This window comes from Onychomys torridus, chromosome 12 (assembly GCF_903995425.1).
Source record: "Onychomys torridus chromosome 12, mOncTor1.1, whole genome shotgun sequence".
Lineage (NCBI taxonomy): Eukaryota > Metazoa > Chordata > Mammalia > Rodentia > Cricetidae > Onychomys > Onychomys torridus.
The window spans coordinates 73,754,099-73,778,327 of NC_050454.1; the positions used below are offsets into that span (position 1 = coordinate 73,754,099).

The window sequence follows — 24,229 nt, forward strand, 5'->3', positions numbered from 1 at the left end:
GGTGATGAAATATTGTAAGAGAGCCGTGTGTGTGTGTGTGTGTGTGTGTGTGTGTGTGTGTGTGTGTGTGTGTGCATGAGTGATCTGTAATGGCAGATGTACCTGCTGTGGTCCCAGGAAAACACTAGGAATGCTCTGAGTGGATACTCTGAAGTCCTTCTGCTATGAAGGGACTATCTGCAAAGGTGTATGGCAGAGCTGAGGGAAACAGAGAGGAGAGAGTGTGCCATCTGAGACTTGCCATGGGATTTTTCAGGGAGAATCCAGAGTCCTGAGAGGTGTCAGGGCGGTTATTAGGATTGGGTTCAGGGGCACAACAGCGGCACAATATAGAGATGTGTGGGGATCAGAGTACAGTGTGTTCCCTCAAATTTCAATTTCAGATAAGCTTAAAAAGACGGTTTGGGAACATACCTCTTGCAGTGTTGAGGATATAGTTCTACCAAAATCCTTTTACATCTGAAATTACAATTTCACTAGACATTCTGGATTGTGTTTGGCAGCCCCAGCTTAGAGGGAAGTGAGTGAATAATCAGGTTTCTTCCCACAGCTAGGGCCACCCACTGGGAAACCCCAAACCAACACCACAGAGCCTCCCTCAGGAGGGAGAGAGAGGGTTGGAGAGCCAGAGAAGAGAGGACACAGGAGCGGTTGTGTGGGCCCAGGGTCCAGGTTTAGTTTGCCACGATGCACTTCTCTCTTTCAGTGTTGGACTAGGTCACTCTAATTAAATAATGGAACCATTTGTACTTATGTGTGCATCTTCACAGAGACAAAGAAGGCATGGTGATGTCACCCAACCTCAGAAAGAAAAAGCCCACTTTCTTCCTTATATGTGGATCCCAACCTATAATGCATGCGTACATATATGTACACAGCTGTAGGTGTGGTTCCAGTATAACATTTAGAAAGACGGAGAAAGGTAATATCAGGTGATGAGCGAGGCTGAATGCAGGCAAAGGATGCACAAGTCCTGAAGAGGATATAAAGCTAATTGTTTTAGTTCTAGCTCTCTCTCTCTCTCTCTCTCTCTCTCTCTCTCTCTCTCTCTCTCTCTCAGATAAGTGCATATACATATATACTTGATAGTGAAAATGTGAAATCCTGGTGAGGCTCCATGGTTTCTGAATGGCTTTTTGAACTGTAAGAAGTTTGTTGAGGTGTGTGGGGTTGGGAATGGGCAAGTGTTTGTTTAGAGGCTACATTAATCTAGCTATAGGATGTTTATAACATTATTTATTTATTATGTGTATGTGTGTGTACCTGAGTATATGAATGTGCACCATGTGTGCTTCATGAAATATTTTAATTAGTGAATTTATTACAATAAAGTGACTATTTTATATAAGAACTACATACATACATATACATACACATACATATGTATACACACACACACACACACACATATACATATATATATATATATATATATATATATATATATATATACATACATACACACATACACATATAAAACAGGGATAATTACCTTCCTATACAAATAAGCAAAAAAGCACATAAAACCAGTCCAGGGGTGATATTCTTCTGTTTGAACTATATGACACTACTGGCTGGCTTGACACACTTAAAGGAAGGCACTATTAGGTTTGTTTTAAAAGGTGACATCTTGATGTTCCCAGAGCATTAGTCAGTCCCTGTGCAGGTGAAGGCTCATGTTTAGCATTCACTTTGAGCTCTCATCCCCACTGAAGGGTTAAGAGGGAGGTGACTGGGGAGCAAGGCAGGCCGATGAACCCCAGACCCCAGTGGATCCCAGGCAACTGGGAAATGGAGAAGGGCAGATAATCTGTGGCTGAGGACCACAGGGACCAAACCCTATGCATGCTTGGAGAGCTCAGAGGCTGTAACAGGAGCCCACAACCAGCCTACTTCAGGCTTCTAGGGAAGCTGCTTTCCTGTGGGCTGAGAGAGGGCTTGAGGCCTGCTCCTGCTGAAGGGGTCTGTGGAAAATCTGTGATGGGCCACCAGGGAGTGGGGGAGGGCACCATTGGCTGCTACCGTGACCACTGCCATGCCTCATGTGTATAGCCTAGGGTGCGAAAGGCTGAGCTAGGGGGTGTTCAGCACTGATCTCTTCCAGTCTGCTGTTCAGGGAAGAGATGTTAACGTTGGCCTTGACCTTGCTGGAGAGGATGGAGGAGCCATCTGCCCTCCTTTGGGTCCTTCTTGGCTGCCTCAGCTTTGGAATTTTGATTATACTTCTAATTAAACTGAAAAATCTGCAGCTTAAAGGCACGATAAATGACCACTTCTCTCTGTCAATCAAGTGTATCTTCTTTTAATCTTGTCCCTTCCTCCTCACCACATAGCTGGGAACTGTTTTTCCCTAGACCACAGTGAGAAAAGAAGGAATAGGACCTTGTTTATTACAAATGATGTCTGGAAGGTTCAAAAAGGAAGGGTAACAGAGGTACTGAGAGTGAACAATTTGTAAACTTGACTTTCCAGGCATTACTTTGAAGGTGTTTATTAATATCGTTGTAGTTCAGAAGTGGTGGGTTGATAAGCTGTCTTTCACTATTTCTTCCTTTGCAGGTAGCCTTTCAGATCTCTCCAACCTCACGCAGCCCTCTGCTCACAGTGCACTGTTTGGGGTGACCTTTTTTCTGTCACATCTTTTTGGGCATTGTCACCATGAACAAGAAAGCTCATTATTTGAATATTGCTAGATTCCATCTAATGAGGTTTAAGAAATTATGTTACCAAAGCCATAGCCCAGTCAGTAAAATGCTTGCCTTGCAAGCATGAAGACCTGACTTCCGTTCCCTGAACCCACGTAAAAAAGGAAAAAAGCCAGGCTTGGTGACTCACTTTTATCTTAGCACTGAGCAGTGGAGACAGGAGGATTTTGGAGAGTCACTGGTGAGCTGGCTTATCCTACTCTATAAATCCTGAGCCAAAGAGAGACCCCCACCTCAAAGAAACAATGTAGATATGACCTGAGGAATGGCTACCAACCCACTGGTCTTCACATGTGTGTACATGCATCCACACATATACCTGTACACATGAGCACACACATGATCATGTTTCCCTTGGAACTTACCTTTCTTCCAGTAACTGAATATGAGCTGTTCCCTGGCAACTCTTGAAGTTTCTTTGGACTTTGGACATGATTTTCCTATTAGGTGAACCTTTCCCCTTTCTTGTTGAGATCTGTGTGGACAATGGGTTAGCTGGCCTACGGATTGCTGGGAATGGATTCAGATCAGCACACAGAGACATCAGTTCACGCGGGTTTAGAAAACACTCCTAACCATCTGTGGATGTGTTGCATGTGTGCCCATTGCTGGTTCTGTGTGTGGTGACTGCCCTCTTCAATATTTCTAAGTACATTCTTCCCTCCTTCCCATTCTACCACTGCAGACCCTGCGATCCCTGAAAATTGAGACGTGCTCTGGCACTCATTTAGGAAGCAGTCTCCTCAGAGGTGTCTTTGTAGCTAATGCTGATGGGAGCCAAGTGATTTTTGTCTCAGCCCTTTCCACTGCAGCCAGCTTATAGAGCCAAGTGTCTCCAGGAGGGCTCTATATGATTCAACAGAGCCCCCACTCCCACCACACAGCATTGCAAAGTGTTTGGACCACAATTATCTGGCGATTTCTTGGACTCAGGGTTGCCATGTTTCAGGGCAGACATAAACCCTTTGGCAGCTTGAATTGATAAGTGCTCAGCAAAGTGCGGTTTCCCCACCGGTTCATATAACAGAACGGATTTTTATAGTGAGCTTTGACAATGGGCTGGGACACCGGAAGTGGCTTCTAAAGTCATCTCTGTTCATTGTCTGGCACCTGCTGGTCACTGACAGAGCCCCAACTGCTCAGAGACAAATGTTCGGCACAGAGCTCTTCTAGTCTCTCTCTGGGTTGGCTGTCACCACACTGTCCCTCCTCACCAGTGCAGGGGCATTTCAGCAGATGGCTCTCGAGTCCCTCTGTCCTTCTTTGGTTATTACCCTGACTGTAGCAGGCTGAACCTGCTTGCTCTGAGGCCTTGCCACTGCATCTTGATTTGTAGCCACAGGAATCATGCATCAGGATTCAGAACCTACTTTGTCCTTGTCTTTCCATGCTGTGGTAACTCGTTCTGGAGTCCCCTGATACCACTGTGTCCCTTCAGTCTTCACTGTCTTCACAGTGGGACCATGTTGTCTTTTTTTCTCATTGTGATACTTTATGACTTTGTAGCTGGCTCTCTTCTTCCCCAGAACACTCTAGATTATTTTAATTTTCCTTCTTTGTGTGTGTGTGTGTGTGTGTGTGTGTGTGTGTGTTATATGCATGCATTTGTGTTTCTATATTACTTTGTGTTGTGACACACGTATGTGCATGCGTGCACGTGTATGTGCATGTGCAGGCTTCAGATTGATGCCAGAAATCTTCCTCAGTTCCCCTCTACCTTGCAGGATCTGCCAATCAAGCTCAGATCTCAGTGCTAAGGTTGGTCTAGCTAGCCAACTTACTTAGGGGGTCCTGATTCTAACTTCCAAGGCTGCAATTATAGGTGAACCTCAGCACCCACAAGGCATTTTATCTGGGTTCTAGGGATCTTAATTCTGGTTCTCCTGCGAGCGTGGCAAGGACTTCAGCTGCTGAGCCATCTCTCAGCTCCTAAATTCTCGTGATTTTTCTTTTTCATGCATCAAGGGAATGTTAGATATGAGCCCAAAGAAGAGATGTGGCAGAGGCAGTGGAGGGGAAAGTGGGGGGTGTGGGAGTGGGGGGAGAGAGGGAATGCTAAGCTGGAGCTGTCAGTGAACACACATTAACAAATAGTCATTTTCTAAGTTTTTCAACAAAGCAGGAAATAGGAGAATTTGGTCTAATTTTTTTAAAAAAGAAAAAATTGTTAGCTTTTTTTTAGAATTGCATGCAATGTATTTTAATTATATTCTTTTCCCATCACCCACACCATACCACACCACATATACACACACATGTACACACACATGCACGTGCTCTTGCACACACACACACATCACAACACACACACACACACACACACACACACACACACACACACACACACACACACACACACACAGTCACTATGATGAAATCTGTTTTGTGTTGGCCAGCTATCCTGAGCATGGGGCCTGCCCTGGAGTCATCTACCCATGACATGCCACTGAAGAAAACTGGTTTCCTGCCCCTAGCAGCTATCAATCAAAAACAGCTTCTTGGGTAGGACTTTGTGCTGTTTTCCCCTTCTCTGTGCTGGGAGTTTTGTCTGACTCAAACTTGCCATAAAACAACTCCCAGTGACATTCTGCTACATCCATAGGTCACTGCATCACTCAACTCTCGTCAGACAAGCTGTTTGCAGTAGATGGTTAATACGGAGCCCCGCACATAGACTGTGTGCAGACAGTGAGAAAGTTTGGAGCACTCAGGTACTAATGGGATGTCTTTATCAAACCGCTTCTGTTAGGGATCAGGGTTCCATGTGGAAGAAGAGACAGAAAGATTGTAAGAGTCAGAAGTGATGAATGACTCCAAGGGAACAGTGCCTTTTATACACAACAGGGCCGATGCACATATGAACTCACAGAGACTATGACAGCATGCATAAGAGCTCAATATTTTATCTGCAAAAATTGCATTTCCAACCATCTGACTGCTGAATGTGAAAAGGGCGTCTCTTCCTGGCCATTCCTGTGGTATGCATGAAGATTTTCAGGGTGGCTGCCGGATCTGTGACCATCTTTCAGATGAGCTCAGGTGTAGATAGCAATGTCCCACACATCACAGATAGAGGGGGCTCCTCCCATGGCAGTGGTATGGACAGCTACAGTTAAATTATTGCTGTTTTCCAGCCGGAATATTCTCATCATCTTTTGTAATTTTGTAATTGTTTTATCTGTCAGCCAAGGCAATGCCACTTGGCTCCAAGCCTTTTTGAGCATGTGCTTGAAGGATCCACACTCTGCCTCCCCAGTCAGTTCTGGTCAACAGTCTCAAGTGAGAATTACTTGTTGAAAGATTATCATTTGTGTCTTTTATTGACAAATTATGGTTCTATATGAAAGAGCAGTGTGTAATTGTGAAGTTAGCAGCTAGATATGCTTGTGGGAGAGTGAGCTAGGGTCTCAGAAGACATTGTGAGCCACATACACATACAAACTCCAGTCTTTTTCTGTTCACACATCTCATAGTTGAACAAACCCATAAAATCCTGCCAATTACATTTCTGGGCTTGAAATAGCCCATTAGGTCACCCTGGTCATTCACAGTGGGTGAAATGTAATTCCCCACTGTGCCTTTCTAGGTTCAGCTTAAAATGACTCTTACAAAAGGTGGGCTGTAACTGCTCTTGGGAGATGTTTCCTTTCTATAACACACTGATGTCAGATGCTTTTAAAAGTATCTGTCTAAATTGCAACCCTTGCCAGTTCCAGTTGCTGTCCCCTGGGCACCTGCAGTCCAAATGTGTACTCTGTCACTGCTTACACTTTTGATCTAGACAGAAAGCCTCCTGTTACCTCTGTTGATATAATTGTAATGCTTTAAGGGATGGCGTTTTAACAGTCTGTTGAAAAATATGTATTTAAATTTTTTAAAATTATTTTTTATTGTATGCATGTCAGTATTTTGCCTGCACATGTGTCTGTGTACCACATGCATGCATTATTTATGTAGGCCAGAAAAGGGCATTAGATCCCTTAGAACTGAGTAATAAATGATTGCTAGCCACCATTTGGGCGCTGGGAATTGAACCCAGGTCCTCAGGAAGAATAATCAGTGCTCTTAACCTCTGAGCCATCTCTCCAACCCCTAAATACAGATTGGACCACATTGCCTGATATGTTAGTTTATTTTCTGGGAAGGAAAGGGTTAATTTGAGGTGACCACCTTCAGACACAATCCATCATTGACAGAAGTCACCCACTGAAGCCTGAACTCAAAAAAGAACCCTGGAGGAATGCTGCTTCTGGCTCACTCACTGACTTGTGCTCAGCTGGTTTTGTTATACAACTCATGAGCCTAGGTATGGTGCCACAAACAGTAAGCTTGGACCTCCCACATCAACATCAATCAAGACAATCTCTCCCTGACACAGGCCAGTCTGATAGGGGCAATCCCTGAGAGTTTCCCTTGTCCTATGTGACTCCAGGTTTTGTCAAGTTGAAGTTAAAACCTAACGAGCAGCTGATGATGGAAATGTCTCTTTCTAGAATTCTTGAAAGGACTCAAAGTGACTTTTCTGTTTCGGTCTGTAGGAGTGCTTCAGATGGACAGGTTTATTGCAATGGCACTCCCAGGAAGAGTGTCTGCCTGCAGGTCACATTGCATGATGGCAAAAGCCGCTGGTTCTCCTGTTCATCCACCTGTCCCCACGTGAAGGAAGCCTGGAGCTCACCAGCCCTGGGAAATCACTAGTGCTTAGCTTCCAGGAATTGGTGGTCAGAATGTTGTTATGCGCAGCTTAAAGCCAACTCTAAAACTGCACAGTCAGGCTTCCTGAGCCCAGGGTACCACCTTGCCTAGAGTAGCATTTCTTCTTGAGTTTTATTTTATTTTATTTATTTTTGTGTGTGAGTGTGAATGTATATATGTATGTGTACCTGTGGTGCGTGCACCTGTGCATGAGCATGTATGGAGGCCAAAAGATGACCTGAAGTATTATTCCTCAGACTCTGTGGTACTGTTCATTTTATTTTATTTTTTTAAATTTATTTGGAGACAGGGCCTCTTTCACTGACTGAGACCTCCTCATGCAACATGTAAACTAGGCTGGCTGGCCAGTGGGTCTCAGGGATCTGCCTGTTTCTTCCTCTCTGGTGCCAAGATTACAGGCGCACACCATTCTGTCTGACTCGTTTCCAGGGTGTGTTCAGGGGATCCAGCACAGGTCTCTGTGCTTGTAGGGTGAGCTCCTCATGTACTGGGCTGTCCCCCAGTCCAGGTTTCACATCTACTCCATTGTTTTATACGATCTGGGCCTGGTAACTAGAACGAGGCTTAAGCTCCAGGTGACCCATCTCTAAAGAGTGATTTCCAGCCCATCAGCCAGTGTTTGTCTGGGCTCAGGAGTCAGCCTTCCACACGAGCAGGCAGCAGTCAGATATCTTCATTTCAGATGCAGGGCAGTGGAGGGCTGCAGATGTGGGCCTGGAGACCAGAGTCCAACTCGACGCTCAGTTGCCAAGGACAATTTCTGGTAGTCAAAGCATCTCTGCATGGGTAGAAACGTATTATTGATCCAACTCCGATCATTATCCTTTCTGTATCATTACACAACTATTAAACGATGTTTATTGTTTTAAAAATATACAGAGAGGGCAGATGTTTACACTGTGATGTTGATTTCTGCCCTCTGCTTCATCCATGCATACAAAAGCCAAGCACATGAGATTTGAGGCCAGTGAAGGTCCAGTAAAGTGCATCTCTGCTCAGCTCTGCTCAACCCTGATGGGCTTTCCTCGGCCCACTTTGCAGTTCCTCTTTCAGAATTCCATTTAGAGATTTGCACCCGAAGTCCAATTCCATACACAATGGGCTCATCTGTTTGCATCCAAAAAAGTCAGTACTATAATCTCTGACAGTATGCAAAGGAAAACAGCTGTCTGCCTGGATTAAAGGCACAGAACTGGAAAGCCAGGAAAAGGTGTCCTGTGAGATAGAGCCCAGCTTTTCAACAGTGAGGGCCACACAGAACAAGGCATTATCAGCTGAGGATGCCTTGGGGCAGCACACACTGCTAGGAAAGCCTTTTAATCAGGAAGCTGTGAAGGGAAGGGAGTGGGGAGGGGAAACGATGGTACTTCATGGTGGGTGCTAACTGTCGTGCTAAGGTTTGACTCTAACATCTCGATGAGCCTCTTTTCCTTCTGAGCCCTGGAGCGTGCATCCTATTTGCCCGGTTTCTCCTTTTCCTCTTTCATGGCAACTGCTCTGTGGACTAGAGATGGGGAGAGTTACATACACTTGGTGGACTCCAGTGTGTGCATTAGTGAGGCTAGAGGATGCTCTTTTCAGGCCTAAGGTGTCCTGCAGCTCTGATTGTGTCTGACTGTTCACAAGGGAGATGCCTTGCTCCTCTGAGACTTGCATCTGGAAGTTTGGAAGCTCAAGGCATAGGTGAGGTTTGTATGACAAAGAATGCTTGATGCCTGGGAGACCTAGGCAGGGTCATAGACAGGAAAAAGACTGATGGTTTGAAAGCTGTGGAAAGAATTTAAAACAGGACCCAAAGCAGAGAGAAAGGAGCCAGACCGTGTAGGAAAAGCCTCTACTTAGTTGCTGCATCTGCCCTGCCCATTCTCTCTAGTCAAGTCCTGGAAGTGCCATTGCCTTTCAACAGGTTAAAATGAATTATTAAGTGAGAAGTGTATTGCTACATTCTGCAGGGGGAAAAGATCACACAAAGCAGGGCTTGCCTGAAGCTCATGGCTGGTACAGGGTCTGGATATAAAGGAAACGTTGTTGTGAAACATTATGGGAGATGTTCTAGTACTTGAGGTGGAACCCAGATCCTGACACATGGCAGACAAGGATGCTGCCCCTAAGATATAGTCATGGCTCCTTTAAAAACAGCTTTTTGTTTGAGACAAGATCTTATAGCCAAGGTGCTTAGGGTGGCCTTGAACTGATCCTCCTGCCCCAGCCTCCAGTGTAGCTGGGATCGTAGTCCTACACCTGCAGGCCTGCCCCAAACTGAGGTTCTTAGAGATGTGACCTTGTGAAGAAATGGCTACATACATGAGAAAGTGAACAGATACACACAGCAGAAGAAAAGTCAAGGTGGAAAAAAAGCAACCCACTGTGGTATGCCTTTGGATGTCCATTGTTATCTTAAATCCTGTGTGTCCTGGTGTGTTGTACATTGGCTGTGACATATGTGTGACTAGATAAGGGTCACCAATGGAAGCTAGAAGCCCAAGTAACAACAGCTTAAATAATAAGCAAGATGACTCTTCTCTCATCAAAAGGAGTCTGGAGGTCAGTATCTTCCAGGGAGCACAAAGAGTCCCTATAACTATTCTTCCTTCCTCAGGTTAAGAACTCTCCTTCCTGTGGTCCAGCGTGACAGCCTAAGCACTGGCCACTGCATCCATAGTTCAGCCAGCATAAAGAAGGGGCAGTGGGGAAAAGGACTCGAGGAGAGATTTTCCTGCTCCTATGGTATCAGCCAGAACTTGGTTGTACATCCATCCCAGCAGTAGGAATGCTAGAAATTCTCTTCTGGATAAGCATGTCCAGTCCCCAATCAGGGCTTTTATGTCTAAGAAAGGAGGATGGACAGAGGCCACACACAGATGTCACAATGAGCACCTGCCCCTTGGGTCTTCTTGAGCACTCTTGTCCTGGCTGCCCCTCATGGGGAAGGCTGTGCAGGGTGGGGTGCTGATGGAGGGTGAAGGAGGGGAGGGAGACACTCTTCTGCTGTGGTTCTCCATCTCACTGGTGTACTACTGTAGAGAAGGTACTTCAGTTCATTCTGTATACTCAGAGGGGAGGGAGGCTTTTAGGATGCAATCCTTGCCACCTCTAAAGGTTCTGGCACAGTCTTTCCTTCAAGCCCTTCTTTGCTAAGGTCTATGATATCTATCATTCATGCTGAGGGAGGGAGACCCTGCAGTCTCTGCAGTCAAAGTATAAGGTCTTTATGTAACAATTCTCCTGTCCTCCCCTGTGCCCGATGCAGGAGGTTAAGGCCAGACCAGAGGTGTCAGCATTGCAAGTCACCACAGGAAGTGCTTTATTCCAGGGCATGCACACATCTCTCAGGACTTCTGGGAAAAAGAGAAGCAGCCTGGGCAGGGCAGAGCTAGGCCGGATGTACAAGGAAGATTGTCAAGTGATGGCTCATTTTAGCAGGAGCCTGCATGGCTCCTAATGCATCCTAACCCAGGGCACCGGACAAAGAGCAACAGGCAGGGCCTCTGTGCTGCTTCAGGGAACCCCTCCCACCTCAGGGTCCTAGTGCTGGCTGGAGTGGGGTCCTCATGTTTTCAGTCTCTGTCTGGGGTTCTCTCCTTCCTTCTTGGATGCCGGCAGTGCACACATTGGCAGAAGCTGACTCAGTCAGTGGAGTTCCACTCGCATAAACCCACTCGGGAATTACTTCTCCTAACTCAACCTCCTCAGTGCAGTGAGGAACCCAAAGGAGGGGGCACTGGGTAAGCCAGCCAGCCAGCTGTCGTCCCTAATAGTAGTAACCCAGCCCCCTGGTTAGAGCAGTGTGCACTCAGTCCTTGTCCCTATATGAACCCAGCCTAGATTCCCGTTCGTGTCATTTTCCAATACAGGGAGGGGCATGAAGGGACCACAGCAAAACCTCAGAGGACATACAGACTCTGGCTCTTCCTGGTCAAGCTGCTTCTCTGTGTGTGTGACTGTAGTCTTTGCTTTCTTCTCAACAAAGGAAGGGTTTTGACTAGTACTGTGCCCTATATATAAAGGCAGGAGACTTAACCTCTGTCCCTTCAGAGCCTGGCTGTCTAGTGACAGGCTCTTTAAAAGTGGTAATTAGGACAAACTCAGGTAGGATATATACTTTTAAGAGGAGATCAGGACACAAGGTACATCCAGTGGCCTGGCCCTCTGAGGACACAGGAAGGGTTCAGGGCATCTACAAGCTGGGAAGACAGCATCAAGGAAAACCCACTTCGTTTGAACCTTGATCTAGGCTTCAAGCCCCAAGGGTGGTGTGGATGTGGGACAATCAATGTATGATTCTCAAGCCGCCACTCTATTGGGCATTATTTTGTCATGACAGATCTGGAAAATGAGCATGATTAGAAATGAGTTTTGCCTTCCCAGTGAGAAGTTATTTTTGAGTGATGGGTAGATTGTATTTTACAGGGATGGACTTAAGGGACATTCAATCCCATGATGGCTTTCTTTTCCATCAATGCCTCTAGATTTGCACACATTTGACTAGATAAGAGCATAAGGTTGTGTATGTGTGTGTGTGTGTGTGTGTGTGTGTATGTGTGTGTGTGTATGTGTGTGTGTGTATGTGTATGTGTGTGTGGTGGTTTACATATGCTAGACACAGCTGCACAGAAATGGAAATGGGATGGTGGTCACGGGAAGCCCAGAGTAAACTGTCCTTTTCAGATGACCAAATTAGGTTTCCCATCCTCCAAAAGCTAAGCTACTTAGCACTGGACAGCAGGTCTCAGGGTACCTCTATTTTAGGACAAAGAATTACTCTCCCTTGGTGAAAGCTGTGTGTACCAAAAAGGGGCTAGCCTGGTAAGTGAGAAGTTTGAAGGAATGGAGACCATGTTTTTGTGTGATTTAAGGAAAATCACAGCACAGGAAGTCCACTTGCCTGTCGTGGCTAGTGCTTGAGCTTGCACATTTATCTCTGCTCTTTGCAGAGACCTGGAAAATTGCAGTTGTTCACACCAGCTGCCCCTGTGCAATAAACACAGAGGCAGGGGCAGCTGCAGGAGTCAGCAGGGGCTCCGTGGCTTGTGATCATGCCTCCTGCTCAGCGACAGAATGGCCCTTTCTCAATGTCTCACTGAGGGGACACTTAGGACCTCTGCATGCCCTATGCTTTTAAGAACACTTGGTCTTTTTTTTAAAATGGGTACTTCATAAAATACAGTGTTCAATGTTCAATGTCAGCAATGTAATCCACTTATGTGCATAAATTTCTTTTTATTATTAATTTTAATTTTGAAGAAGAATCTTCTCCAAACTGGCTGCCTTACTGTCTGAATATGTCTTCATCCATTTTGAGGCTTAAGGAGTTAAAACTCCCAATTCCTGTCACTTGTCATTTTGACTTTCACCATCCCAAGGGCAAGGTTTGGGTCCTCAGAAAGAGCCCACACTGGTTCCCTATGGCTTTGATAAGAGAGAGGTGTGGCTTCAGCTCAAGTCCCCCAACTGCTCTGTGTGGACTAGCTTAATTGTATCAAGGGCAACACAAGCCATAGACTAATTCTTTTAGAGGTAATATCATACTTTGAGAGAATGGCAGGACATCCTGTGAACCTCAGCTTTCACAAACCCTACTTGCAGGGTGTGCTTAAGTTAAATTCCTGTTATTTCCTTATGGAGTGCTAAGATTTTAATCCTTTTATAGTACGCTATGTGCTTCGACTCCTAACGAAGGGAAACTCCTACTCAGGACAATTATATCCCAATTTACTGCTTATGTACCGATTTCTGATCTACAGGATTAGGCCTTAGGAGGTAATTAGTCTCTGTCAAATAAAGCTCAAACTGTGGAGAGCTGTGATTATGTAAATCTTTGGAAGCCTTTGCGTGTGTGTGTGTGTGTGTGTGTGTGTGTGCGCGCGTGCGTGTGTGTGTGTGTGTGTGTGTGTGTGTGTGTGCAGATACATGGGTGTGTTTCTGTGGTGTGTTAAAAGTGAAAACTGTGTGTTCATCACTTACTGTTATCACCATGAGACAGTGATGTCATGTTATCATAAACCTGGAAACAATGTATTCAAGAGTTCCTTTCTGAAGGTCCAGGTAAATATGGTGTGTGTGTGTGTGTGTGTGTGTGTGTGTGTGTGTGTGTGTGTGTGTGTGCGTGCATGCTCGCTCGCATGCATTTAGTGCTGGGGATCAAACCTAGGGTCTTGTGCATACTAAGACTTGCTCTCCTACTGTGCTACATACACCCCATCTCAGAATATACTTTTGAATTCTGCTGCATTTCAAATTCTTCCTCCTTTCTTGAGCTGGGGTGGGATCTCCGAATAGCTCTGTCATGCTCTGGGTGACTTTTCATGGCTGTTAATTTCTGAGGAATTAATGTTAGCTATTTGAAGTCTGCTACTGAGATTGTGACTGCAGGATGGCAACAGCTCACTAAATTGTCATTTCTATGCCACGGAGAACTTGGTGCTTCTCTTCCTTGGGAGGAGGTTGGACTGTCCCTTCCACACTGACCTCTTCCTGGTGGCTTACCTGATAAGCTCCCCCCCCCCTCTCTCTCTCACACACACACACACACACACACACACACACACACACACACGATATACACACACCATACATCACAATACTTACCACACACCATATACGTGTACTACAAACACACACAAATATACCATACACACACAGCACATCATATACAAATACCACAAACACATATACCACACACCATATGCACACATCACAAACACCATAAACCCACACATATACCACACATACCACAAACATATATACATACACACACACCACACACCATATACAAATACCACAAGCACACACATCACACACCTATAATCTACACACACCACAAACACACCACACACATATACCACATACACACCACAAACACACCACACACCATACACACACACCATGAACACACACACACATACACACACACCACAAACACACCACACACATATACCACATACACACCACAAACACACCACACACCATACACACACACCATGAACACACACACACACACACACACACACACACACACACACACACATACACATACACACCACACTTCTCTGATTGGTTTGGCACATTTCTCTGATTTGGGACTCTGTAAAATTCTACTTCTTAATGAGCATATTTATCTATTTTCTGCTTTTCCCTGGGAATCAAGAGATTGAGTATGTTCTCTGCTATACTCCAGTCCCCAGAGAATGACAACTCATTGTAGACCCAATGCTAAGAGATAACAAACCCTGGCAAACTGCACCTGGTCAGCCTGGTGGACTTTTGCAAGCTGATTGATTGAATCCTGTGTTCTGAGTGGGAGCTCTGAGGCCATGGTTTCTCCTAGGGGTGTGCTAATTGCTGTGTGCAGGAGTCCATCATCTTGGCCTACACCCATGGAACAGAAATTGTGCAGCATTACAACAGACCCACAGAATGGAGAGGGAAACCTGGGCCTAGAGTGGACTTACCAGGTGATCATGGGTGAGACACAGCTATCTCTGACCTTTGTAAGATGGGGATGACAAACATTCCCCATAGTAGCATATGCAGATGCAGAAACCAACCAGCAAAGTGAGTTGAAAACCCATAAAGCCTAGAGTTAGGTGAGGGGTCATGATAGGCTGGGTTGTGACTCTCTCCCACAACTCTCTTTGAAACACTGACCTCTTGCACCTCAAAATGTGACTACATTGGGGGACAGCATCTACCTTTAAGGAGGTGACTAGCACTCACTGAGGCCATTTGGGTGAATGGTAATCCAGCAGGGCTGGGCCCTGTTAGGAAGGGGGACTCTTAAGTATGCAGTCACAGGGATATTCTTCACCATACAGGGACATAGTGTGAAGGCAGCTGTCTGAAGACTGAAAGAGAAGACTCAGGAGAAACTGGCCTTGATGACTCCTCTGTTTCAGATTCTTTCAGATGAGAGGAAACACGTCTAAGCTGTGGTGTTCTGCCACAGTGACCTCACCTGACAGATGGTGTTCATCCAGTCCTGTTGATGGTGGGTGGGCAGACCTGAGGACTTGCACTCAGACTTGGTGTCTGTTAGAATCCAAGTGTGCAAGCCGAGCTGTGAGTTGTCATAACACTACCAGAGGCTTGAGATACTCTTTCGGGATTTTCTTCCGTTGTTAGCAGTTCTGAAACTTTGTAAATAAGATTACGTTTCTTACCTTTGCCCATCAAATGATCTGTACAGGAAAACCCAAGGAAGCATGTGAGGGAAGATCTAGTTCATGCTCAATAAACAAGACTGGTCAGACATACTGCCAGAGGCCACTACCTGCCAGGATTTCTGCAAGGTGAAGCTGCATTTCAGGAAAGCAGCATCAGAAACATCTGCAGTGGAGTAAAAACCTGACTAGGACCGTTGCTGTCTAACCAAACCTTAGGAGGAGAGATTAGAAGCACAAGATATCCTGGCACTCAGGGAGAGTAGTTTCTTCATTATGCTTGTGGCATTTGCAGATTTCTGTGACATGTCCTACTAGTTTGATAAAGTCTTTGTTTAGGGGGGAAGGGTTAATTGGCCAGGGTCATTTTTCAAGTTTTGTGTTCCTGTGTGTGTGTGTGTGTGTGTGTGTGTGTGTGTGTGTACATGTCTCCATGGTCCCCATGTATAAGAGAGAGAAGAAGAGAGGACATTCATAGTGATAGGTAGATAGATATATGATGGATAAATGCAAAGTAAAATGATTTCTAGAAGGATGGAAAGACAGATATATGGATGAATAGATGGATAGATAAATGAAATGGGATGGTAGATGGGTGGGTGGGTGGATGGATAGATGAAATGATAGATGAATGGATGGAATGATGAACAGATGGCTGGATTAATGAACACATGGACAGACAATCAAAACAGATAAATAAGTAGACAGATAGTGGTAGGTAGGTAGGTAGATAGATAGATAGATCATAGGAAGATAGATAATGTTCAGGTAGATGATGTAGTAGTTAATGTCAGTTGCCCAACCTGGTAAATTTTGATTTTTACTTCCTGTAAGACAAGGTCTTCCAAGTGATAAACTCAAGAGTAGAAATCTGTGGGGTTGGTGGGGGATTGTGGTCCATTGTTCACAAGAGACATTGTGGTTATAGGAGCCTTTGTTTTCTTGAGCAAATGAAGTCAGGGTTGTCTTTATTCTCTAATGGGGCTGCCAACTTTTACACAGAGCCTGCTGAGTAGTGTGGGCATGCCCCTACTCTTGACCACCCCATGATCAGATTCAGCATTTTATTGCCCATGCAGAAGGAAATGACTTTCTTTCAGAACTCCAAATAATGTCTGTGCAATCCTAGGCTGCGGTGTTATGAAAAAATACTGCTTGTTCAGAGTGATAAAAACTCATCATTGGAGGTGGCTGATGTAGGTTTTTCCAATTCTGGCAGTGGAATCCTAAATAAAAGTGTGAGGTAGAGCCCACCCAGTCCAGATACAAACATCTTTATGAGGTAGTCAATAGAGGTGAAAGAAAAGGGTTGAGCTGCCAGGTGGGAAGGACAAAGACTTTTTACCTGCTGCTCATATAGACACATCACTCTCTCATGGATAGAGCAGCTGTGCAGAGAGGCCCCTGCTGTGTTCCTAGCTATGGTGACTGTGGTGGGCCCTTCTGCAGTGTCCAGTCTCTCTGTATCCTCTGACTTGAGATCAGTGCCCAGTGTGGGTGGCAAGGGTGACTGTCTTACTGACTGTGTCTTGAGTGTGTTTTCTGTAGTTTGAATCACACAACTGGGACCATATCTGTAACAAGCCAGATACACTTAGCTGCCTCGGCTGACCATGAAGCATCCATGATGGCATGTGTCCATTTTTCTCTGAGTCAGGGCAAAGGTAACCTGTGAATCACACCAATAAGCAGGTGCAGAGACCCCAGGGCTTATGTCCCTCATGCTCGCCCATACCCCTTCTAACCTGCCTCTGCAGCCCTGGCCACATCGAGCCTGATACTGTTTATGTTAAAGTTTAATTTGTAATAAGGTGTTGATCTGCACAACTGGGGGCTAGGGAAGGAAGTGATTTGACTTCCCAGTTAAAAAAGGAAGCCCAGAACTGTGTCAGCTATAAACCTTCCCTGGGGTCATGGTGGTGAGAGACAATCCTTAATGTCACTCTTACCCAGACTTCTGTTGTGTGGTAGTTTTACATGGAAAGACACAAACAAACATCTGTCCAACCCTGGGACGACAAGAACAGATCAGAGAAAACATGTTCACCCAAGTCTAGCTTTGTCAACCAGAGCATTTACTGAGTTTGCTACAGAGACCTGAGTGAGGGGTTACATATAGAAGTATGGGTATACTCAGAGGCAGCTGCATTATCAAAAAGCCCACTCAGCATGAATGACAACTCATGAAAACCATATCTCTGGCAGACAGCTCTATTGAATAGCCTTCCTGCCCTAGAAACTGTTTACTGCCTTTATAACTTTGGGGAAGGACCTAGTCAATGTTGTGCTTTGCATGAACTTCTGAGTCTTCTGAGCCTCCCTCCTCCTTCCTGGAGGGAATCTTTCAGTTTGGAGGGATTAGCTGCTCAGCACTATACTCCACATTAGTCTGTCCATGACACTGATGGCTAGAGAAAGAAATTATTTTATTTCTATATTTTAAAAAAGGAAAACCAAGAACCAAAGCAGTTAAGAACCTTCCCTGGGGTCACAGTAGCCAAAGCAATCCCCAAATCTGACTCTAGCTGGGCTCCACACCTCTAGTGCTTCCGAGGAGGGTCTGGCAGGCAGGAGGAGCCAGGACCACACTCCAAAGAGGCTAAGGGCACTGCTGGAACATGATGTACATGTTTTGCTTATTCCCTGGCCAGATGAGAGTGGCAATCAGTGTCTAGGTAGGGTTGAGAAACCTGCACAGTTCCCCATTGTCAGTTGGGGAATCCTTGGCCTACTTTATCATCATCCTGGCCTTCTCTGCTGTTTCCTTACCCTCTTCCAGGTCCCTGGCCTTAGGGTCAGTGATATGAGGTTATACCTGTGCCTTGCTGGTCCTTCTCTGGGTATCTGTGTCTGGATGCCTGTACCCTGTTTTCTCTACCTCTTCTCTGAGGCCCACCCCTTTAACAATCAATGCTCCCTGTGCCATTATCCTGTGGTCACATCCCTATCTTCACATTTTCCATCATCTGTGAACCATGCACCTCTGTCCCCACAGTGGCTTTGACTACTCACTTCCCAGCCACACTTCATTACAGACCTGTTGTGAATCCATGATAGAGGTGGAGGTGGTGAGAACAAGGACCCATTGGCCAATATAAATTACTGCAGGGCATGCCAGTGTCTTAGACCTCAGGCTAGAAGTGTTTGCTCACTTGACAGAGTTGTTCACAACCAGCAGCTGCTAATTGAACACCCATTCAGTGTCAGGCCCTAGGAGAGCTGCTGGAACATGGCAAACATAGCCCCTTCCTTCCCAGGCTCACAGCCTGGAAAGGGAAGTGACAGTGAGGACAAACCAGGGATGCAAAGAAAGAATTAGATGCAAAGTAACGGATAATGAAGGCTACAGTGAATCACAATGCAGGCTTGGTGTGTGTGTGTACACATGCACATGCATAGTGTGTTTTCAATAAATACCATATATGCAGGGAAACACACCCTAGGGGCTTTGGCCTTCCTGTCTACAATGCTGAGAGCTTTATGATATCAACAGCAAAAAACAAAACAAAGCAAGACAGACTGAGCTCTAAGCTCTGCTCTGGAGTGAAGGAGAAGAGAGGCACTCCTCAGAGTTACTTTGCATCTGAGCTGTCATCATCACTAGGGACACTAAAGGGTATCTTGGGAGGTTCCAAAGATGGAAGAGGCTCTGGATATGGGAACCCAGATGTGACACTTCTAAACTTCTGTGGCTATTCTTTGCTGCTGTTAATTGGATGCTCAGAGCTGGCATGCCCTGGCTGCCAAGACCCTGTGGAACCTTTGCAAGCCCTTTACTGGCACCAACTCTTTGCCATCAGATCCGATGAGCTGTCTGTCTGTGGTCGTCATCTTCTTTCCACCACTTTGGTCCCTGGCCCCTTTGGTACATGGAGTGCATTGCTTCTCCTGTGACAATGCAGACTTGCCTTCAAGGAAGGCAAGACTCTGAAGTAAACACAAAGTCACAAATCTTTAAACATTAGAAGTTGCTCTGTAAAGCACTGTAATATTTCTCAGATGTGTGTGGGATCAATAAATCACTTTTGGTGGAAGATATTAGTTTAAGATGTAATTGTAAAATTGATTTTTATGACCTGTCCTTACTACTGCATCTTAGATCCCCTAAATATACATAATTTTCTGCATCTTCATTTATCATTTGTCAAAACATAAAATTATTGTTTTTTCCCATTATTACAAAAGGGAGAAGATGGATCAGGCCCTTCAAAAACTGTGGGCTACAGCAACATTTTTAAATCTGAAAAAACCTCTCCCAACCTCCTTTGAATTGCAATTAATTTCCTCCATTGCCATCACTTTGCAGTGGATGTTGGGTCTTCTCTGGGAGGGAAGGATCAGAAGTACAAAACTCTTGTGATAAATAACTCACAGAGCTACAGAGCCAGACAGTGTTGATGATAGCCCAGAGCTAGGGCCACTGCATATCTGTCATTCTTGGCTTTCATCTTTCTCAGCATCTGCTTGGGTTGCAGACAACTCCTATCATTTCCTGTGGTACTGCCCACTGCATTCACTGCAGTGTGGATCAATATGCCAAGGACTACTTCTTCACCTGGAGGAATGTAGCAGAAGCATTCCACCATCCTCTCTGTCTGTTGAGCCCCATGGATCATGAAGGATGTTCCTCAACATTCTCAGCTCCTGCAGTCATGGTAGTGAGTTAAAAAGAAAAGTTCATTGATTCAGGTCACAAACCCATCACACTAACAAGGCTCAAAGGCCAGGAGCAGGTCACTGGCTCCCAGATGGAAGAGTGCCCGGAGTGCTCCTGGCAGAACCTGCTAGTCTCTAAGAAAATTGAGAGGAGCCTGCTTAAGGATTTGCAGTGGAAATGCTGTGCTAGAGGCATCTGAAAAAAGTGTGGGTATTCCTGCATGTCTGTCACCTATCATCTATTTACCACCTACTGTCTGTCTGTCTATCTATCTATCTATCTATCTATCTATCATCTATCAATCTATTATCTATTTTCCATCTACTTATCTAGCTGTCATTTTTCTATCAATAATCTATCTTATCTATCTTCTATCTCTCTCTATAGTATCTATACTTATCATCTATCATTTCTATTACCTCCCCCCCTCCCACTCTTTGTTTTATCTAGATAGCCTCTATGCTCCATATGCAACTCCAGGGTGGCAGTGAGGCGTTTGCACAGGTCCAGGGAAGGTGAGAACTGCTGCTGGTTCCAGCTCTGGCTTGCATTAATCTTAGTTCCTTTTGCATTAATCCTTAGTTCCTCTGTGGATAGGAGTTTGGGTCTCAACTCAACTTCCTTTTAAAAAGGAGTAACAACCTGGCCTCTTTCTAGGCTTAACAAAGAGCAGGCTTGACCTCTGGGCACCTTCCATTCAACTACATAAGTCATGCCAAGTCTGGGCTGGGGCCCTAGTGTCTGCATTCAAAAACAACAAAGAAATGATTCTTTTGATGAGGCTGGTGTCCAGACTGCACTGGGTTGGAGGATGTAAAAAGATGTCCCCTCTCCCTTCTCTTGCAGGAGGATTTTGCTTACTTATTTTTTACTTTTGGTCGCTGCTTAGGAAGTGCCCAGGACATAAAAAAAGGTGATCACCTCAAGTCATCACTTGGTACTGGCTTGTATCCTGTCCTCAGCAACCATGTCAGTGTGAACCAACTGGCTTCTTAGTAGACACACCACTCAGTTTGCCTTGCAGAATCACAATGTATGATTTATGGAAGTGCAATCTTATGGAGATGATCAAATAGTGACATTTGGTTATGAAAATGGCCATGACTGGAGCCTAGAAAACAATGAGCTAATTCATTAGCAACGCAAAGATCCACAATATCCCTCTGTCAGCTCTGAACGCAGTGACCATCAGCTAGCATTACAGAAAGTGTCAAGACTGTGTCAGTGACTTTCATCATCCTGCTTATGGGTAGAGTTCAGATAGAGTGCTGTAGATTCTGAATGTCTGGAACTTTCCACCATGCTTCCCTGGATTTTACTTTACAAACAGGGCCTTGTCTTGGGATGGGTGAGTGAATACCTGATGGCACACCATGGTGGGCACCCAGCCTCGTGTTTCTAGACTGCTGCCTACTCTGCTCTTCTGTTTTCAGTGAGGTGGTCACCCTATATGTCTGTTTCTTGTTTTTTGATACAGATGGGCAGAAGAAAGTCCAAGAAGAATTTGACATTGACATGGATGCACCAGAGACAGAGCGTGCGGCTGTGGCCATTCAGTCTCAGTTCAGAAAATTTCAGAAGAAAAAGGCCGGATCACAGTCTTAGTGGGGAAGCTGCTTCCTATTCCATCTGAAGACACCATGTTCAACCACCATCCATCAAGAGAAGAAAAGAATAATACCCTAGAGAGAAGTCATCCACACAGTATACACCCTGCTGCAAACCTGAAATGCATGTACAGAAACCCATGGTATTTATGCCCCTCTAGTAAGGTGTACACAATGAAGTTGTGAGTTGCTTAATCTGATTATCTCCATTACAATTCCTCTGCAACTATTTTCCTTGATGTTGTAATAAAAAGGAGGTAAGATGAGTGATTCCAGTGTCTGCTTTTATTTCTCCCATTAGATGAGGCCAGGAAAATGTTCCTAAGGTTAAAGGCAATTGCAAGCCAGGTGTCTCTTGTATTCTTCTTAAAGCTTAGAGGTATAACAGAGTGACCTGTTAGGGTGGAGCTATTCATCCTCAAACTAGCAGTGCCTGTCTCATTTATAGAGTGCTAACTGTCAACAGGTGGTGGCTGTATTTCCTCAGTGTGGGAGTGTAGTCTGTACCTTTGACTGCCCCAGATTCAGAATTTATAACCTATCCAGAAGAACACAAGGTATGGGAGGGCCATGCATCTGTGGTTGGAATGTCACCCAGGTGTATCCAGGAAGTACATTTCAGATCTATAAAGGGTTACCCCACCCCCCAAGGGCCATCTTTGCATCTGTGTAGCTCCAAGCAGCAAGCACATGCTCCAAGCTCCTTCCGGGCTCCTACGTCAAAATCTGTAGCTTGGAGAAGATGCCTGGCTTTTCTCCAGTGCAAATCTTGCAGGCATATGGCTTCATATGCCTCAGGGAGCTCCTATGGATAGCAAAAAGGTCCATTTCATGGGAAGCATGGCTCCACAGTGTCAAGAGTCACTTGCAGGTTGGTAGGGTGTGGCTGTGAGATGGCTTGGGAAGCAAGCACCAGGAGCATCAAATGCCTGTGTTGCTTGTGGCTGCTCATTTGAGTATTGCTGTGAGAGAACCCAAAACACAAGTGACATTTTGGCCAGCACCTGAGAATGCTCTGTCCTCTGCTGTGGTCTTGGCTGTGTGGCTCCGGGTATGCCATAAACACTTGTGGGAGGAGGGGGCAGAGTATCTGAGTGTGCACACCTGCATGCTGACCTATGGGGGAATGATGCGGGAGTGAGGTAACAGCTGGAGGTGGAGGGTATACTGTTCTGTCACAAAACGCTTCTGCTGGTGTTAAGAGCACAGGCTGAGAAAGACTGGAACCCATGGGGGATGTCCTGTCACACAAGTCCAGCTAAAATGTACTTGTTGTCTTGTGTAAGGACATCCCTCCTGCTAGGTCTTTTTTGTGGCTGCTGGGGTGGGAGGCTATGCTTGAACTCTCCTGATGACTTCAGTTAGTGAACACTACACAGGAACATTTCTACAGTGACAATCAATGATGGCTAAGCAGGACTCCTAGTGGGCTGGTCCCCATTGAGAAGAAGACAGTAGGTTAAAAAGACACCCCAGAAAGAGCAGCTGAGATAGTCGGGGCGGGGTATGAATGTCACAGAAATTCGATGGCTTAAGATGTCATCCTCAGGGCTCCCCAAAGCTGCTAATGTAAAGAAAGCTGGGACCCAAATGCTTGCACATATAATTACTATAGTTATCTGTACCTTTGTGCCCAGAGCCACCACTTCCCCTATTCTCTGACTTTTTGATCTAAAGGAAGGTGTGTTCTAGTCTTATGGGGGATGGTCTGACCCTGACAACTAGAGGCCACCCTAGTTCTAAGGAAGATATTGCCTCCTGGGGGACTCTGTGTAAAGCATTGTAGGCTAATGGATTGGTTCTTCTGATGACTCCAAAAATCTGGGAGTTCTCCCTCAGCCTGGAGGGAGAAATAAAGGGAAATAAAGGAACTATGACGTTTGGAGAGGTCCCTCAGAGATTCTGATGTGTGTCTTCCATTGCAGCTGTAGGGCAAGGGCATAACTGCTTCCCGTTGTGCCCTAGGGACAAGTTTAATTTTTCACTTCCTAGGTAGACTCTCATGGCTGTAAAGCTCCAGCTGTAGGGGTGGTGGTGAGACATTTGCTTCCCACCAAAAGCATGGGTTGGGTGTGTGGAGTCTGAGGTCTAGGTGTTGCAGGACAGAGGAAGCAGCTTGTAGCCCCAGGCCAAAGAGGACTTACCCTACTTGTGGGATGCAGTATTTACTTCAAAAAAAGGAGCCCCTCAGGGTGTTGCCACAAGGTATCTGCAGGTTGGAGCAATGAATGCTGATTCAATTATGGTCCATCCACTGAACTATTATGAGCAAGCTCTTGGTGTTGTCATTGCAAGGCAGGACAGGGTGCTTGCAGGCAGGCTGGTGCAGGAAGGGTAGAGAATCATAGATGTGGAGGATGGAGACAGGTAGAACAGGGAACAGTG

At 45.5% G+C, this 24,229-nt stretch overlaps 1 protein-coding gene across 1 annotated transcript in view; it reads left to right on the plus strand.

Moving 5' to 3' along the window:
- The window catches only part of Pcp4 (Purkinje cell protein 4), a 60,825-nt gene extending 38,711 nt beyond the window's left edge, over positions 1-22,114 (plus strand). The window contains exon 3 of the mRNA XM_036203832.1: positions 21,715-22,114. Coding sequence (XP_036059725.1) covers positions 21,715-21,842 — 128 coding nt within the window. The 3' untranslated portion in view covers positions 21,843-22,114. The remainder of the gene's footprint in view (positions 1-21,714) is intronic.
- Positions 22,115-24,229: the final 2,115 nt, after the last annotated feature.